The following is a 19971-nucleotide window of genomic DNA, read 5'->3' as shown; positions in this document are numbered from 1 at the left end:
ACTTTTCGAACACTTTGAAGTGCGAGTTTTACTAGCGTCAGTTTCTAGCCTCATGTTTTATTCAGCCCTTATCATTTATGTTGTAAAGGTTGACTGGGTCCTTGGTCTGCGAATAATCGTTTAAGTTTTTGGAATTTTCCGGTTACCAGTTAAATGTAGAGAACAGTACGTCTCATTTTAAGATCATATTTTTAGGCATGTTCACAAATAACTGTTGCAAAAAATGAGCCTGTTAACGTCGTCCTATCTGCCCGCAAGAAACATACTCGAGAATGGCTGAACGTATTTTCATTAAATTCGATATTCGGCGGCTTTACTGGAGTTTACCGGCACAGACAATGACAAAAGTAGTTTGATATGTGTAAATAAATTAGCCCGCACTGCGTGTAAAATCTTTGCACACGTGTAGTAGTGTTATCTCCCATTTAAATTGCTTTTGAGCATGGAACCACAGTAGCTGAGTTTGCTAACGCGATATGATACACTCTGGATTTGAATGATTCGAGCAACAGAGTCACGGGTTCGGAAAGTTACCTTACTTTACATTTAGCTACCACAGACTCATCTTAAGCGTAACTAATTCAAGTTAAATAAACAATGTCTCCATCAAACTTTACTCCATTGTGAAGCAGGTATGACGTATTTACGTCGAATTCTCCGGAACCGTGGTTCCACTGACAACTTTTTATCGGGTGACAAAATCGAAAGACATGAAGATTCGACTGTCTTCCAGCGCCCAGAACGGAAGTCAGATGCGGTGGCCTCACAAGGTTGGACGAAAGAATCAATGTGCATATCGTAACTTAAATTCAAATTGCTTTAGAAGTGAATTTGTGATAAGTGCAACATAATAAAAATTATTGGGGACATCGGCGTACACGTTAGGATGTGGGCCTGGATTCAGCTGGCTTACGACAGCGCCCAGCAGTGAACTCATGTGAACCCGTTTCCACGAAAGAAAGGATTTCTGTTTTGAGCAGATGAGCCGTGGGCCTGGTGCAGTGTGACGTTAATTAGCAGTTAATTTCTGTCTCTGCGAGCCACACTCCGCCCGCGGTTTAAATGCAATGGCATCTTAATTTGTTACATTTGCAAGCACAACATAAATTGACTACATAAATGCCAGTGTTGAATTGTTGAGGTCAACGCCGCATGTGTCATGAATTGAAATGCAGAAAAATCTTCTTCTTGGTCTAATTCACTGCAGTATTTTTATTTTATTTTCGATGGTGCGGTGTTACTGAATTACAAAAGATTTGCGCGTTAAAGTTGTCACATTCCATCATGCAGTTTTGACAAGCGAACCGCGTTTTGTACGTAATTGTAAGAAACGCCAACGATGGTCCCGTAACCATAAAACTGACGGACAGTTCTAAGTTGCGATCCCGAAACACGTTCGTTTGTGGAGCAGTTGAAAGGACACGGACAAATGAAGACGGCGTCAGAGCAAGTTTATTCTCTAACGAATCTGAGAAACAAGTCTTTCGCTCTTTGATCATTTCAAGTAAAAGAATCTACATTAAACGTCGAAGTGTTTCTTCTTCTTATTATTATTACGCCGTCTTCCTGCGAAGGTTGGCGACCCAAATGGCCAGCGTAATTTCGTCAGCCATTAAGATAATTTGGAATAAGTAGTACAGTAGAAATTCCGTTTCCTTTCTGTACCGCAGTAATCAAATTGTATTGAATTTTCCCGAGTTGACGGTTAGGATCGCTAGTTCGGGTTACATCTGGGGGGGGGGGGAGACTTGTTTGTTCCACCGGGCGACTGCCTGGCGCCAGCTACGTGATCAGATGAATGGGTGATTTTATGATCGGTGGCTCGACTTGGAGGGATGAGTAAGCTCTTCCATATGTGTTTTAGCCGTTAGAAGACTTAGGATAAATCACGCGCCAATGGGTTTAAAATAAGCTATCGGCGGCAAATTTGTAAGGTTATGGTGATGAACCACTCAGCCAATGAGAACACTCTTCTCTTTTATTTGCGGGTCTCTATTTTGTGGCTGTGTAGTTAAATGTACAATTAGTATAGTCGCCCAATAACGTGTCACTTGGGAAGGAGAATTTGTTTAATATTCGGATGTAAAATGGACGGCTTTAGATTGTGCAAATATAAAAATTTTAATCATAGAACGTTGGTCTGGTAAATCTGGCAACCGGACGACTCACCAAGGACGTTGATAATTCGGTTTGTTTAACTCTTTAAAGCCCGAAGTTCATGTGAGTGATATTTAAAAATGCACTTATGCCAACGAAAACAAAGGCATCGTTTGGTTAATGTTGTTTAAGGAGATGCTCGGTATTTATTCTGAGAATCACTTTAAACCTTAAGATATATTGTCAGCGGAATGCGGAGATAGCGAATGGGCGCCTTTGTCCTTTGAAGGGCTAATGTGTTTTGAAAATACAGATCGAAAATCATTTAATAGTTGTGTAATGTGGATCATTTTGTTCGTCTGTCCGTTAGAAATGCAGGATCGATTTGGGTGGATTTATGTTAGATCCACTTCCATGCCATTGCTCTGGCCTCTCACCGCGTAGGCCCGGCTTCGCGTCGATCTCAGTCCCATTGAGATTTGCGGTGGACAAAGCACTGGGCTAGGTTTCCTATAGAATTCTTCAGTCTCTCCCTGTCAGTAACATTCGTCCAATATAACATCTGTAGGTTGCAGTAAGGGCTCGTTAGAGGCCTATTTCCACACAGTCTCGCTTTATTGCCACAATAACAGTGGCACATCGACGCTAAGTTTGGCTCGGCCATTTTTATTTTATTTCTTTTGTTCATTTTAATGGCTACTTTTCTTTGTGGAAAGATACTAACTTCTATTTATATCTCCCGAACTCCTTATATATTTTGGTTTTGTTTGACTCACGCCACTTGTGTTATGCTACTATTAGAATATACGAGTTTAATTTATTTTGGTTTGTGAGATTTTACATTATTACGTCGGCGAGTATGAAGATGATTGTCTTGTGGGATGTTGCGCCATGTTGTCATCGCCCTGGTAATGGAGGCAGCAAGGACCTCTGAAATGTCGGCAAAGTTCTACCAGACTACACGGAGCAACATTCCAGTGCACTGCTATCTTCATGTTTTACTTTTTATTAAGATCTGCGTTACGTAAGTGAATATAAGCAATATGTCGCTGTGTATTAACTTAAGGGAAAATTGTCCTGAATAAACGTTACAGGGATCGATGAAGTAATCGTTATGTTTCAAACGGTATTTGCTTAACGTCTCCTTCTTTCGATGAAGTCGCTTTACTCGCTGTAAGACATACTGTGAGGTTAAAAATATTTCGTTACTACATTAAGAAAATATTTTATAAACTAATTTACGCACAAAGTTAAAGATTTGGCTCCCGTTGTGACGCAGTTGGGTAAGGTCTGGTAACCTTGGTGGACTGACCAGGATAACACATGCTCTAGTCAATCTTCGAGAGAACGTGGTACGTACGCAATGCCATAGAGGTAGCAGTTTATTGTTAAGTGTGCGCGATCAAAGCAATGTCCAGCCTGTGTAACGGTCCAAATTACATCTTCTGCTTAGGTAATTTGATCATACCATTTAGTTTTTTATATTATTTTATTGGGCTGAATTTCTTTTTAATTTTCGTTTCAAAATTCTAACTTGTTGTTGTGTTTCGAGGGTAATACTGCGATGGTTACTTCTAGTTCATGGCATATACCTAACTGTTTAGGAGTCTTGTTTTTTACACCAAGGAGCAATAAATTGTCGTGAATTGGTTGTAATCCCAAGCGTCAGTCATTTATGGCGACAATATGTAGAAAGTCTGTTTGGACTTTATGGTTCATTGTCACTCAGCGGACAATGTTGCTGGACCTTACGGATGAAATAGCATGAGAAGGATACTTTGTGGGGACTCTTCAACAAACTTTCGAGGTAGTCCCACGCAAACCCAATATCAGTCTGAGATCATCATCTTGTGGCTAATCATCTGCACATCTGTATTTATTCTTAAATAATTAAATAGTGTATAAATATAGTATTATATTCAGCGATAAAGGAAGCTTCTAGTTGTCGGGAGTTACACGCCGTTAACACCCCTGAAAAGAGTCGGTGCCTACCAAGGAGCCAAGCTCCTATTACTGAGCGGCTATACCTGATGTTATCACCGCAAACGCAGACCATAGGTGGCATTAATAGAACCCACAATGCAATGCTGCATATAGTAAGGCTGTTTGATATTTTTTCATTACTATTGATACAGCACGAGGTTGAGGAAAACTGAATATTGAAATACTCGTAATTTGCTGTAATATAAGGTTCTCACTTCGGTGAGTATACAGTTGGTGGGTGGTCTTCTGCATTGTTGAAACGTGTAGTCTGGTAGAAGTTTGCCGACGTTTCAGAGGTACTGCTGTGTCTATTATCAGGGCGATCATCGCGATGATGGGGGCAATAAGCATCTATGAAACGTCGGTGAACTTCAACCTAACTACAAGTCGTAACAATGCTGAAGACAGGCGTCTTCATAATTTGTTGGTCTGTGCTTCACGCCAGATTTCATTACTGTAGCTGTTACTAGCAGCACCGAAACTGACTCGCCCGTGACTCACGTGTTAAAGTCCCGCCTACGCCGACGCAATGTAAGCAAGACCGTAAGCTCATAAATTGGAGACCCGGTATAATGTCATTCTCCTCTGGAATGCGACCCCACTCATACACATGAGTGATATATTTAAGGGAACAGCGCCACAAAAAATGTATCACCCCTAAAGACACAGCTACAACTTACATTTGCCACACCCACACATTTGAAGGCCTCTCATTTCGCCTGCTTAGTCTCAATGTGTGGGACAAGAACCTATGTTACACCGGTCAGTAGCAAGGAAAATGAATACCAGTTGCAAAACACAATTTTGAAAACGTATTCAGCGTACGCATTTCAATTCTTACACCATATTTGGATCAGAATAAAAATGTGTTTAATATTTTGGTAGGCAAACTTCAGCAGCAGATATGCTTCAAAGATCTAGGTGTAGAATGGGCGATAATATTAAAAAGGATCTTGAAAAAATAGAATGTGACTGTGGGAATGGATAAAGCTCACTCAATACAGAGACTAATGGCTGACTTTTGTTCGCATGGTGACGAACCTTCGGGCTACGTAAAAGACGAACTTTTTAATAAATTACATTATTGATTATTCAGTGTTTATCATAAAATAATATACATGTCTCTTATTACACACTGGGTAAATACTACATTTCAGTTTCCTTCGCCCCTCTTCTTCGAAGCAAATAAAACACGTGTTACGCCCGCCATTTATTTATAAGATATCAAATGTTGGCAGTCACGGACTGAAAATCTATTGGCATGACAGCGAACGGGACAGAAGTATTACGCCTGTGTCAACTAGTTTTACGTTGAGTGTACGTTTTATGGCTATAGGAAAACCTGTCCTTTTTTGGACCGTAATGCTAGGGTCAAAGTTGTATTTCATTCTTCACCCCGTGTCTGTTACACATTTGTTCGAGGGACAAGCACTTCAGTCTCATCTAGTGTTGTGTCAAGATAGAGGAAGATAAAAGACTTACCACCCCCAATGGGGGTTAAAGCAATTGGTTGCATTTAAAATCTTGAGTAAGACACTAAACTTTCCTTTTGGTGCGCATCGGGGGGGGGGGGGGGGTCAAGTTTGTAAAACGCGATTGAGCTGATGTAGTCAGTTTAGAACATGAAGAAATTTGCCTTTTACCTTCAGACTTACTGGTATCGAGTTGAGGGAAGAGTCCACTTGGGAATCTTGGACATAGAAAAGGATAATATTAAAATTGTTGCTAATATAAGCATATTGTAAGGGTGTTGATATGATACATCTGGCTTTGCGTCGGGCGGTATGAATGGGCTGTTATAAATATGTTAATGTCCCTGCCGGCCCTTTAGACGGCAAAGTAATTATTGTCTATATCTGACCCACTACTTCCCCAAGAAAGAAGGGGCTTTGCTTCATGGAATGAGTCAATTTGATTCGAGTATTGCTGTACTTTTATTATGCAATTCTTAGTAGTGGATCTCAGTCCGCAAAAAGGCTACGTTGACGTTTGTTGTGGGTTTCTTCCTCCAGATTAGCCACTCCGTTTCCTTTCATTTTCTTCCGCGACTCATATCTTATAGTAAGGCTGGCGAATTACAGTCACGGAACGAGGAGATCAAATTCTGGAAATGTTTGCTATCATTCACTTGACAATTCCCATGCTTTCTGTGTGAAATTTATTACGTCGCCTCAAGGGAATAACATGTTTAATGAATTGGAAAAAAGTGTATGGAAGGTGTCGTGGCCTATTAAAATACTATCCTATAATTTGTATTTAGGGCGTTAAGAAATCAATGAAAGTCCTTGTTTAGGACAGCCAGTCTCTGGGCTGAGATTTTAATACAGACCTTCGTAATACGAATCCGGTGTGCTAACCACCAGACCGCATGTGTTTTGACAAGGAAACGGGATGTTGAATTTCTTCCTTTCAATGTGCGTGCGTGTGTGTATGTATTTTGAACTTTAATCTCTTGAGATAATTTAAGTGCTTGATCAGTCTGTAGTTTTTTCCTGTTGACTTGTGTTTCGTTGAACTTTTTGTTTGCTGGAAACATTTAACTGCGTTAATGTAATACTCCTTCTAGTTTCCGTTTGCCATGCCCCATAGGCTCTATATGCACACACTTTCGCTGTCGGGACTTCTCAAATTCTTAGGGGCTCTAGAGCTAGTTCGCTGCTGGACGCATGAAGGTCATAAAAAGGTTTGCAGAGTTAAGGAGATTCTATTACCTGTTCTAAAACAAAAGTAATCCGATTCTCTTTTCTCCTTGAAGTCTCCTTTATTAGACCCTGAAGTAAGACATTTAAGTGAATGTAAATTCGGAGAACAGAAATTCCAAATCACTGCGGTTTTGCCTCTTGAAACTTGGATTCATACAAGAGTTTAATCGTAATTCTTAAGGATTTCTATTTAATTTATGAATTGGTCTGTTGCTGTTATGTACGCATTTGGCAAGGTCAGCCTGAGCTGCCGACCCGGAAACTATAAACTTAATCAGCAATAAACATTGTTATTGTCAAGTGGGTTTGGGCTTCATTTTCAGACCCCCTATTCAAAGCTTCTCACATTCCTCCGCATGATGGGTGAGAATAATGCGTATCCACTGAAGTAGGGGAGACAAATTCTTCTGTGTGGTCATTAGTTCACAATCATGGCTTCTATCATGTCGAATGAGCTTCCAAAGAAGAAAGGAAAGTTGCTAAGGCCAATATTTTAGTAAATCTATAATGGTATCCAGAAAAATTAACATGAAAACCAACAAGGTTTGTAGTTAATTTATTTTTTTAATTTACTCAGTTTTTAATTGTCTTCATGAGACTTTTTAAGCTATAAAAATCCTGCTGACGTTGGCATTTGTCTGTCAACTGTGTCTTTGTGATCTTGATTATATGTAATTAGTCACAAATGAACTCGAAATGTTCGCTTTCACTTTGAGAATGAGTAGACACATCTACTTCAGGCTTGTCAGATTTACTGAATTCCGTTCGAACAGAGTTACACACTCATTGATGTGTTTCCAAGCGACGTACAGTATCGCCGATAGACATAAAAGTTCCCTCGAGTTTGATTTACAGCGCGCTGATTGGGAGAAAAGTATTTCAGTACGTGTGAAACAGGTAATCTAAACGGTGATTTGCAGGCGCTACCTTTTCTTCTCTCAGATGAATGGAGACGTGTGAACGGTTTAGAAAAATGGGCCGGATAGGATAAATACTCCGATTACGAAGATATCTGATTAAAGAACGTGTATTATACTTTCATTAGTTTATTTGCAAGTAAGGAGCCCCAAAAATAAATGTCCTCGTCTGTTCACATGAACCATGACTGATAGCTTGCGTTACTTAAACGAAGCTGAATGGTTCACCTTTTAATTCCGTGGTAACTTTATGTACCAGTTGTTTTAAGAGATATTGACTCTGCACTTTGTATTTAAGTGATTTTTGGGATTCTTAGAATAAACAGCGATTATTTCCTTAAACGAACCAGTTAATCTTCGTAACGGTGAAGTGTAGTGTTTTCTGGGAGGTACGGACTAAATTCTTAAACATTACGTGTAAGAACATCGGGCTCATGGGATTTAGGAGTTTCATCTATTCTCGTATTCAGGTGACTGGACGTCATCATACTGATATTTTTATGTTATTCGTTACAATGATCGTGAACGAACCTAGGACGTTTCGAATGCTACCACCGGAGTGGCCGATAAATTTATATAATTTTAACTTCACTTATTTTACATATCAATTTTCCCTATTTCGTAGTAGAAGGGCTCATTTGGAGCTTATGTCTGGGATTGGTTAACTGAGTGTCCGTTCATATAAAATGGGGAAAGAAAACGTGTCAGTGTAATAACAACGAATCACAGAACTCCGTAGTTAATGTAATCTTATCAACTGCGTCGTATTTCTAAAGGAACTTCAGGATAATTTGAATGTAAACGTACGTGACTTCTTGGATAAGAGATTAAATAAAGTCAGGTGTAACCGTCCCTTTAGTTCTACCACACGTCACAGATGGTGAGGCGGCTTTAACACATGGAGCGAATTCTCTTCTCTTATGTCGCTATGATTTTCGGAGCAAATTTTATTGTCACTCTAGATACAAAGCAACTAATATATTCATAATTACACTTCTAGTAGGCCGCTCGATGATTCGGCTGTTATGTTTGATAAAGAGTGCCAAGAGATTGAGAGAGTGAAAGATTGCGATTCAGAGCTTCCGCAACCACACTAGCTCCTTTTGCATTACGCGTGGGATTTTGTGTTACGCTGGGTTCCCACGAGACGGAAGGACGTGGAGCGTGTGGACACTTTCTTGCAACTTAATACGCGTAACAATGACAATTTTTAATACACAATCAAATCTGGACGAAGTAAGGCGTTCCCATAATCATCTAATTCACCTTCTTCGTTTTTTTATATAAACCAGGTTAACACGCCAAAGCCTGGGTAACATTTCATTTCAAGGTTTAGCCCGTTCGGGGGTCGAACCACGAGCCTGGACTGGCACACAGGTCAGTTACTGGTTGATGCTTGGATAAGAAATAAATACGTCTTCTGTCTTCATTAAGATTCACTAGCATAATGCTGAGTGTCTTAATTTGTGTACATATAACATCATTAAGCGATATAGAATTACGCTCTATTGACGGAAAGCAAACATTTTCTCATGATTATTTTATGCAGCAGTATCAGTGAAACTTGTGTTAGACGTTTCTAAACAATACTGAAGTTGCCTCATGTATAAAAGGAAGCTTGTGGAGTTAGGTTTTGTTCCAGAAACGTTCTCGTCATGTCAGGTGTCATTAAGACGGTGTATTAAGGAAGTCGATCATCGGCTGACGGGGAAAATGAAGGTCTTTGATAATTGGACCTCTTAACCTGATTTGAGTTGGGTGATCAGATCAAGAGGATGAGGCAAGTGACGTCTGTTGCACTCGTGGCACAGCTAAGAAATTTTACACGGAAAACTTGAAGTAAAGGATGAATTTGGAAGACCTAGGCATATATGGGAGGATAATACCAAAATCGATTATAGGATGACAGTGTGGGCTGCATTCATGGAACACAACACAGGAATCAGTGACGTTAAATACTATTTGGATAACGAACGCTTCTCTCATGCTCGAAATTTGGTTAACCAGCCATTTACCACTTCAAGCATCTACTAAAATTAAGAAAAACTCGGAAATCGAGACGTATAAAATGCCATACTACGTCATGCATTGGTCCAGACTTTTGTCTTGCTTTTTTAATGATTGTTGCCTGGAAGTCCTTCCGTCTGCCTCGTCCAGACTTGAACGGAGATGGCGTTACCTGTTTCTGAATTCGTCTGGAGACGCCGCGAATATTACCCCCAGTGCTGTCAGGAACGCGTATGGTGCTCGAGATGCGTTTTCTAGTTCTTTGTTTATTCTTCTTTTACTATTTTCGTCCTTTCTCGATCATAATTTTCTTCCTCTCTTTCCTGTTTGTGTATTTTCTTTGTCGCACGTCCTTACTATATTTTATTGTTTACGCGTATTTCGTGTTTCCTTCCCGCCCTCATTTTTTGATAAATCGCCGACGGAGGTGGAGAGTGCTGATTGGTTTCTGCGTTCTCTTCGAGCGTCGTGCGTCGGGATGTTCCGTGATGTCACGTCCCGTGCGATCGGTTTGCCCCGGTAGTAGTTAAATTCAGGTAATGTCGGACTGGTATCAGGACAGAGAACGCGACCGCGTATTTGGTTTCGCAATTAGCACGTTCCGTTCTGCGTCCGCAGTTACTGAACCGTGCTATGGGGATTCCACAAATGAATACTAATACACAGGCAGAACCGAGTTCTTTTCCCCAGAGCCGGTCTGGACGAATGTTTATCTATTTTCGTAAATTAGTGTACACATGTGTTCTTTGGTATGTTAGGCATATTTAATGAATAATAATCCAAATGTTTTTTCAATTTTTGATAAGATAACGCAGTTTTTCAGACATTCGATTTTACGCAATCTGTCCTAGCCGGGTAGAAAAGATGGTTTTTGGTTTGAATTACTTATTTCGATCAAACTTTATTAGAAATTGTTATTAGAAAATTAATTAGAGACTTTATTATTCCAGAAAATGAATAGATAATTGTATCCGACTGTTTATACTCTAAGGCACACTTATTATTCTTCGTAATTTTAAGAAAGTTAAGTCGGCCTATTGTAAGTATAGAGAAGAAACAAACGTAATGAAACAACAAACGTACTTAATTACTAATATTAACCCTTTGCGGTCCCTTTTAAATACCACTAAGCCGTATAAATTCAACTACCATTATGAACTATTTTGATTTTCTTTTTAACTTGCACAAAACGGAAGAAACTTTGCTAAATACGGCAAAATATATTCCGAGAGGATCGCAGTTCCTCTTATTTGAATTCTGACCGCGTGAAACATTTTTCACGGACTGTACCGCTATCGCTAGTGAGATGCGTAATAAGCCTTTACCTATCTGTTTCCTGTCTTTCTATACAGAACAAAGCAAGTCCTAGTCTGTAGATAACGCTTTGGCGACGTCTAATCATCTCTTATTGCATGCAGATATCCGATGCGTAAGCATTGGCTTGCAAGTTCTCAGGTTAACTAATAGGCGTGTTCCGGATTTGCATCAAATGCCAGTGGCACGGAAGGCAGAAGCTCCGAGTTGAATTTAAAAGTTCGCCGAAATCCTCTCTTGCAATTCTTCCTGTTCCTCGTCGAGCCGTGACCAACTTTCCCGTTGTATATATCCCCGCAACGTAACTGATCTTAAATTTTGAATTTAATACGGCTATCTGATTTGTCCCCCCAAAATTCTGTCCGTACCGCAAAGAAAACCCCACACTTCCACCATTACAATGATCAACTGCTTGATGCTGTTTAAGAAAATAATCGCTGTCTGAACTGAGAATTATGCGAAACCCATAAATATTCTATGTAGGCAAAGTACAGTGTTAACTTATTTTTGCAATAGGTGGTGCATATATTTACCACGGAGATTTGAAGAGTAAGTTGGCGTGTGGTTTAAGCAGATACCGCGAGCACGTGCCGAGTTTGCATACTAGGAAACAAGCTGTTATTCAACTTCCGACCTTAATAAGAACAAACTAAAAGGCGAAGTTCTCTGCGCTTCGTTAGTAATGTGTGAGAATTTATGAAGTGGTAAGCCAAGAGTAACCAAGGCAACCGATTACGACGGGACGCTCTGACAGATTTTCTAAGAACTTGGGAAGGTAATATTAAATCTGGTGATCCGCCTTTTTTTAAAAAAACTACGGAAGCTTCACCAATTTCTTGCAATCCTGAACTTACATTTATACTACGATAAGAATATAACCGATTGTAATGAATGGTGGTAGGAGGTACAAAACCTTCTCGAACCAGTTGATAAGTGAGTGAGGTTTTAAGACATAAAGTTTAAATGACGTTCCTGCGAAATTTTACATGTTTCACTTGTACAGCAAATGCTTGCTTACTAGGCCAGTAGTCAAAATGTTGGAAGGTGGTCTGCATCTCACACTTGAGTGGGGGAAAAGAAAACATTCGAAGACCGTAAGGGCAAGAATTATGACGCTAGGGTGGCAGCCATGATTCTTGAAGCTATAATTGGTGCCGTATTGTTTGGAAATGTTGACAATATAGTGGCCAGAGTTATGGACGTGCAGCTTGAGCCAACAAATCACAGCGTTGTGTCATTGCTGGCCAAGCAGAAGGTATGTTTTTTTGTTTGAATAAAACAAGATGGAAGTCTGGCGACACGGATGCAGAGGGGACAGACTCTCTTGTGGCATTCAGACGAAGAAGCATGTATAGTAGTTCGATTCGGTAAAGTGGCTGTTAATCGCAAAAGAAATAAATTGTGCTTTGCGAAACTACGAAATTCATTCTCCAAACCTTCCTCGCCTGCGTGCAGCTTATACCCCTCCATGTAAAAAAAATCCCGGATTAACCTCATAAAGATAAACATCATCGAAAGGGCTGCGATCTAGCTGGGACGGAGTAAACAAAGGGACGGTAACAATTTTATCTGCTCGGAATGAAGTTCTTCCATCTTTGCTTTTTTAATTTGTTACCGTATTTCACAGTTATTTAGGCGCTGTCTTATTGTCCGATAGATTTTTCTATTACGAATGTTCCTGGCATGGCCGAACTGCACTCTAAACTAGTTTCTAAACAATGTTTCAGAATTCAGTCCGTACCGTACCTCAAAGAAAACGCGACACTTGCCCATGATAAAAACCAATACGTGAATGTTGTTTAAGAAAATGATCACTGTTTGCTCTAAGAATTGTAATAAACACATAAATGCATTCTGCGAGCCGATTTTTAAACTAAGTGGTGTATGTAGTTAGCGTTGTATTTTTGATGCCATGAAAACTAAATTATAGATATAACCTCGCAAGAGGCACGAAGGCGAACAAAGTACTTTTTAAAATGTCAGTGTGCGAAATTAAATTTAGAAAAGTGGCTTTGGACATGCGTGGATTTCCTTCACTGCAGTGGCCTATTAGAACGGTCGACCCCCTTCCTTCTCCCGTTCTCTGCCTCGTGAGTGCAAGCCTGACAGGTCTAAGGCGATGCGCTAGACCAGGGTGTGCCAGTCCATGTTCGTGGTTCGACCCCCGAACGGGCTAAACCTTGAAATGAAATGTTACCCAGGCTTTGGCGTGTTAACCTGGTATATAAAAAAAACGAAGAAGGTGAATTAGATGATTATGGGAACGCCTTACTTCGTCCAGATTTGATTGTGTATTAAAAATTGTCATCGTTACGCGTATTAAGTTGCAAGAAAGTGTCCACACGCTCCTCGTCCTTCCGTCTCGTGGGAAACCCACGCGTAATGCAAAAGGAGCGCGTGTGACGGCGAAAAAAGCAACGAAGCCTCGTCGGATCAGGATGGACTGTTTGGCACGACCACGGCAATACCCCTCCCCCAGTATTGTCAGGGTGATTAAGTCGAGAAGAATGAGATGGGCTGGGCATGTAGCGCGCATGGATGGGACAAGACGTGTGCACCGGGAAGCCTGAGGGAAAGAGGCCACTGGGGAGACCTAGACGTAGATGGGAGGATAATCTCAGGCGGGATCTATGGGAGATAGGAGTTGAAGGAGACTACAGGAAGTAATTTTAACAGTGTTGTCTTAATTTAAGGTTTTCTGGTTAATAAAAGTATGTGTATTCAGTAATATATTCATTTATTTCCGTCAATACACAAACTTAGTTGTTAAAATTGGTGTTATTAAAGTTAAACTTTAAAATTTGGCGCTTATTATCGCTATTACGATGTTACAATTTTAGCGCTCATTATTTTATTTCACAACATGTTTCAATGCAACCGCATCATCTTCAGGTTATTTTCGTCTTTAAAACTAATCTATATCTATTAATGCAACTATCATTGATTTGTTTGTTTTGTAGTTTTAATTTTTTAGGTTGTTTCTTTTTGTTCTTCGTCTTGTTTTGTATTTTTTAGATCAGTCGTTCTGTAGTCAGAGTTGTGATTTGTGGTGTGTTTGCGTCTGTGGTCGGGTGAAGACTATGTAGGACTCTACACAACTCTGACTACAGAACGACTGATCTAAAAAATACAAAACAAGACGAAGAACAAAAAGAAACAAAATTGTAACATCGTAATAGCGATGATAAGCGCCAAATTTTAAAGTTTAACTTTAATAACACTAATTTTAACAACTAAGTTTGTGTATTGACGGAAATAAATAAATATATTACTGAATTAAACACAAACATTACGCATTTAAACTACAAAAGTATGTGTATGTTTGTCCACCGCTTGTGCCTACGCTGTCACTACCCCCCCCCCCCCCCCAAGCTTTTGCGGCCTTCAGCCAAAACGGCCCCTCCTCCATCTCTGGGTTCAAACCTCAACCAACCAAATTCTTTGGTTAAGTTGGAGGGGCTATGCTTGCGCTTGCGCAGGACTGCGGTCGGTCGGTCGGCTCCCTCTTTCTGATTACTGTTCAGCTCGCAGTGTCTATGAAGGAGTCTTGTGCGGTGTTCACGGTGAGTAAAATCTGATAAGTTTGCGTTCTGAGGTTTCATCACCGTGGCTGGTAAGTGTGAAGAATATTTTATTACACCTGAGGAATATCTGTTGCTGGACTAGTAGACAAAATACTCTGCCATAAAAATCCTGCAAACTCGCCTTAGAGCTATGCGGTTTACTGCCTTTAAAAGCAAATAGTGCGTTTGAAATTATACCAAAATTTTATTGGGGAGTTGTTAGGCAATAAAATTGTAACACTGCTGATTCCGAAAATACTCAAAATATTAAAAATTCGTCAGCGAACGAATGTCGTAATTATTGTTGAGGTCTTTGTCCCCCGATTTACCGACACAAATTAATCACTGACTGAAAAACAGTCACAGATTTTTGATAACGTGTAGGCCAAATAAAGTTCCAGGGTTCGATCCCGTTCTCCACCACGAATGTACTATAAAAAATGTACCGGGATGATAACAGAGCCATCTGTAGAAACGACTTGCATATTATGTGAAGTATATTTGAGGCAATTGATTGTATCCAGCGTAAGATCCAACAATCACCAAGTAAAATTAGCTTTAGCCAATGCGTTTCACATGAGTTAATAGAAGAGCGTACGCCTAAGATGTGGGATAGTTATTTGGCAACGAACCGAACATTAACCTTTCAACAACAGAAATTGTAAAAACTAATGCCGTGTTTGTAAATGCAGTTGTTACCTCAAAGAAAATTCTCCACGCCGTTTGAAGATTTTTTTTATTTTTATTCACAGAACAAAATGAAAGCCATTGAAAGGCAGCCAGCAACATGGGGAAATATTACCATAATGGCAGGTGGTGTACATAGTTACCACTAGCCTATAAAGGGTTAAAACGTAATTGGTTTTTGTGCAGATTCATTTATTTTTTAGGTTACAATTAATGTACTTTTTCAGCGGGAGTCATTAAAGGGGACAAGTTATGTAAAGATCGTTCTTAAAATGTACTTCAAAATGATCGTGATGTCAATTTCGGGCGCTGTGGTTTGTGTCGAAATTATTTCGGGCAGGTAGCTTCTGACACGGATTGTGAGATCTCTTCCTGCTAATTCACTCACTAACCCTTTGAAGCTCATGTAAACAATAATTAAGAATTCAGACCGAACCGCGAAGAAAACACAACACCTCACCATTACGAAGATCTAGTAGTTAACGCCGTTTAAGGAAATAATCGCTGTTTATTCTGAGACATACGAAGCATACAACTGCGAAATGAAGAGTTACTGATTTTTAAGTCAGGTGGTACATATAATTACCACTGAGATTTGTTGGGTTAACACAACAGTCATGGAATTTAGAAAACATCAAACAGAGCTAAACGAAAAGAAATAATGTTCTTCAGATGCTCAGACAGGGGAGGGTGTAGCAGGGAGGGTATTGTGAGAACTAAGGACACAGTTTGGGTCCTAAAGAATTGGTGGCACTAATCAGCCTTGAGATTTCATTACTACAGGTAATGTCTTGAGCAGCTAATGGCTTACCGAACCTGAAGGTTCATCACCGAGTTAACCAAAGCCCTCCAACGGACCCTGTCCTGGGCCAACAAAATCCAGTCTCCTTCAACTCCTATCTCCCATAGATCCCGCCTGAGATTATCCTCCCATCTACGTCTAGGTCTCCCCAGCGGTCTCTTCCCCTCAGGCTTCCCAAATAGTGGACCCAACCAACCAGATGGCTTACGGAACCTGAAGGTTCATCACCGAGTTAACCAAAGCCCTCCACCGGACCCTGTCCTGGGCCAACAAAATCCAGTCTCCTTTAACTCCTATCTCCCATAGATCCCGCCTGAGATTATTCTCCCATCTACGTCTAGGTCTCCCCAGGGGTCCCTTCCCCTCAGGCTTCCCAAATAGTGGAGCCAACCAACTAGATGGCTTACCGAACCTGAAGGTTCATCACCGAATTAACCAAAGCCCTCCACCGGACCCTGTCCTGGGCCAACAAAATCCAGTCTCCTTTAACTCCTATCTCCCATAGATCCCGCCTGACATTATCCTCCCATCTACGTCTAGGTCTCGACAGCTGTATCTTCTCCTCAGGCTTCCCAACCAATACCCGGTGCACACCTCTTGCCCTATCCATGCTTGCTACATTTACCGCCCATCTCATTCTTCTTGACTTAATCACCGTGACAATACTGGGGGGGGAGGATAAATTTTTAAGTTCATCATTATGTAGTTTTCTCCAGATCCCATCGTTTTCTCTCCTGGGCCCAAATATCCTCCTCAACACCCTATTCTCAAACACCTGCAATCTGTGATCCACCCTCAGAGTGGAGACCATGTTTTGCACCCATTAAACTAAAATAATAAAATCTTTTGCCATTTGGAACGAGTCTGTTGGTTTTCAGAGATATTTCTCCATACAGGTCATTTTATTTTCAGGAAATAATGGCTTCCAAATCAGCTCAGGAGGGCCATCTGTCAAGCCAAGAGGAAGAAAATTTGATCAATGATACTGTGCGATATATCCTGTCTCACGATAATACCAAGTATGCTATCAAGCGACAGGACATTGTAAAAGATGTTCTCAAAACTTATGGAGGGAGCTCTAAATATATCATTGATGGAGCTACACGAGTGCTCAAGGAGGTAAAGTGTATTTTATTTATTTCAGTGAGTGAATTATATTGAAAACAGCATTTTTGAAATAGTTCAGTTAGTGATTGACTATAAATAGCTGGATAGAACTTGCATGTGCTGACATTTAAGTCATGAAATGAGATGTTTCTTAAGCAAAATTCAGTGGCCATTTCTCTGCCAAGTGTCCTCTGATTCACTAATAGATGGCTCTAGCAGTCAAATTATGATTGAGTAGAAATTTTGCAGAGGCAGTGGGCTGGTCACTCAGTACTCAGAAATGCACTCTTCAAAGACTAGGAAAGCCTCCGAAAAGGAGGTGGTGAAGACCCACAACTAGGTTGTATGCCAAGAAAGAAGAAGGAGAAGTAATATTATCAGTTAAATCTGGCTGTCAGCCCCATTAAGTTAGTGTTTTAGTACTCCATCCCCATATCGAAGTCGCAGAGGCCTTCAGCCGAAGCGGCTCCTCAGTCTCTGGGTTCAAACCCCAGAGAATCAACCAACCAAATTCTTTTGGACAAGTTGCCTGACGGAATAAACCTCCTATCACATCAGCAGCAGCAGATCCTAGTTTGAATGGTCGATGCTCCCGCCACGTCAGAACCCTGTTAGCTTAAGCAATTCCCATTTTAGTTATTAGGTTCTGTGTACCATTTGCAGCAATGCGTTTCGTACGCAGGAATGGTGTTACCTAGCTTGTTGGTTGGTTGTTTGGTTCTAATCCCATGGTGGTTTTATATTTCATCAAATACAGAGAAGAGGCAGTTATGTGAAAAGAGGCTGTGTTCTCCATAGGTTAGACAGTCTTCTTGTCAGGAAATTCCCCATAATTTTGGAATCTAGGTGTTTACTATCTTCACAAGAGCCTGTCACCTGTCCTTGTTCAAATTTTACAGATTTTTGGGATGAAGTTGGTCGCAGTTGAACAGAACTCAAATGTGAAACACTATATGCTTATAAACAATGAAAAGTTTTCAACAGATGCACGTTATATGAAATGGCCAAAGGAAGTGGAGTCTCAACAAGTGCTCCTCATGCTGACTCTATCATTAATCTTCATGAAAGGTGGTGTGGAGAGTGAAGGTATAAGAATTCATAAAGAATGTAAATAGACCTTAATATACACAGACAAAGCAGCAAATGTTAATTTTCTGGCTCTGATAATCACTTTCTCATACACATCTTCATGCAGACAAGGGAACTGTGTGTTGTCATGTTGTAATGTTGTAACTTTATCTGAAAGTTTGCACACGTTAGGTAATCCTTCCATACAAAATTTTAGTTGCCGGTGCCATAAAACATATGTTATATTTCTTGAAGACAATCCCTTTTAAGTGATTTTTTAAATTTTAAGCTTGGAAGCCGTAAATGTTTAAAACTTTAAAAGGATCTGCACACGAATCAGTACTGTCCATGGTGCACTGTGAATTTGCAGTGCTGCATTTTTCACACGGTAAATTGCAAATTGACATGAAAAATTTGTCCGTGTTGCCACCCTGTCACGTATTTTCACATCTGTAAACGGGTGGTATATAAATACTCGTCTGATGCTAGCGTAAAAGAGAGGAATTAATAGAAGGATGGAGAAAACTGCATAATGAGCTGTTCAACAATTTGTCTTCTGGGTTGTTGTGCCGTGTAGTATGGTAGATGTTTACCAATGTTTCAGAGGTCACACTGCCTCCATCAGAACCCTGATGATGGGGACAGAGTTGGTTCCCGAAACGTCGGTTTACTATGGTAACCGGTTTGTGCGGCTGATCGCCCAAGAAGATTTTATTTATTAATTCCTTACTTGAAAGTCTTTAGATTGACAGTTTTGTACATTTACTTCAATAATTAAGTTTTGCCTTCTAATGAATTTCAATAATTGTGGTTAAAATTAACTCACTTGTCTTAATTTAAATATAATTTTTTGCAGTAATCAGAAACATGTTTTTAAAATGGATGATGTAGTCAGAACGAAGAATGTCAAAGGCTTGCTTTATGTGTATATGTAGTTTATATTTAATGTAATTTGTTATTCTTTTACTTTGTCTCTTCTTATTTGAAGTGCAGTGCCATAATTAGTACATTCTATGATGACAATGCTGTACCAAATGAAATCTTCATGTGTATATGGAATAATTTTTTCCTTACTTGATTAGTTTAAGTCTCAGGTGGACTGTTTTAATTGTATAATGAATTATATAAACAAATACAACAACAGATATCTCTTAACGTTTTAAACATTTATGGCTTCCGTGTTTAAAACATGAAAAATCATTTAAAAGGGATTACCTTCACGAAATATAATACATGTATTATGGCAGTTTCTGGTCACAGTGGCCTCTCAGTCTGGAGCGCGGGCTCACTTAGTCACTGGGACCGTGGGTTCGAATCCCACTGAAGGCATGGATGTTTGTCCGCGTCTTTCTGTCATCCAAGGAGTCCTACCAATGTCTAACAATTAAGAAACTTCCCATGTTTGAGGAGGTCACAGTCATTCAAGGAGTGTAGAGCCATGAGAAAAAGTACGGCAGTTAAAATTTTCGAAAATATCAGTGAAATTATTTTAGCACGGGTGTTTGCAGTTTTGAATTTTGTCGCTATTTGATAACACATTTTCATTGAGAATATTGTATATGGCTAGGACAGTTCAGTTATGGTAATTTGAAGCATGCGTTCATTGGTATCCTCGTACAGCGAATACAAAACCGCCTGATAAAAACATCAAGTTGGAACATGTTGTGGTATTGAAGTTAAAAGAAAGCAAAACCTTCAAATACATCATATGTTTTGTAAGATTT

General features: G+C 40.0%; 1 protein-coding gene across 7 annotated transcripts in view; it reads left to right on the top strand.

Annotated features, from left to right (window-relative positions):
* LOC110832519 (non-structural maintenance of chromosomes element 3 homolog) overlaps positions 1 to 19971 on the top strand; it is an 86305-nt gene that overhangs the window by 55014 nt on the left and 11320 nt on the right. For 6 of the 7 annotated variants that reach the window (XR_015532907.1, XR_015532906.1, XM_087341476.1 and 3 more), the window contains exons 2-3: positions 16985 to 17191; positions 18079 to 18265. Coding sequence is in view for 5 of the 7 variants with exons in the window: in XM_087341475.1 (XP_087197601.1) it covers positions 16985 to 17191; positions 18079 to 18265 (394 nt within the window). In the remaining 2 variants the exon portion in view is untranslated. Of the gene's footprint in view, positions 1 to 14504; positions 14584 to 16984; positions 17192 to 18078; positions 18266 to 19971 lie in introns of those variants that run through there. The other variant, XM_087341474.1, reaches the window with a different exon arrangement.

This window comes from Zootermopsis nevadensis, unplaced genomic scaffold, assembly GCF_977971745.1.
Source record: "Zootermopsis nevadensis isolate Lab colony 2312 unplaced genomic scaffold, Znev_1.0 Znev_ptg000076l, whole genome shotgun sequence".
Classification (NCBI taxonomy): domain Eukaryota; kingdom Metazoa; phylum Arthropoda; class Insecta; order Blattodea; family Termopsidae; genus Zootermopsis; species Zootermopsis nevadensis.
This window is presented reverse-complemented; position numbering and strand designations above follow the sequence as displayed.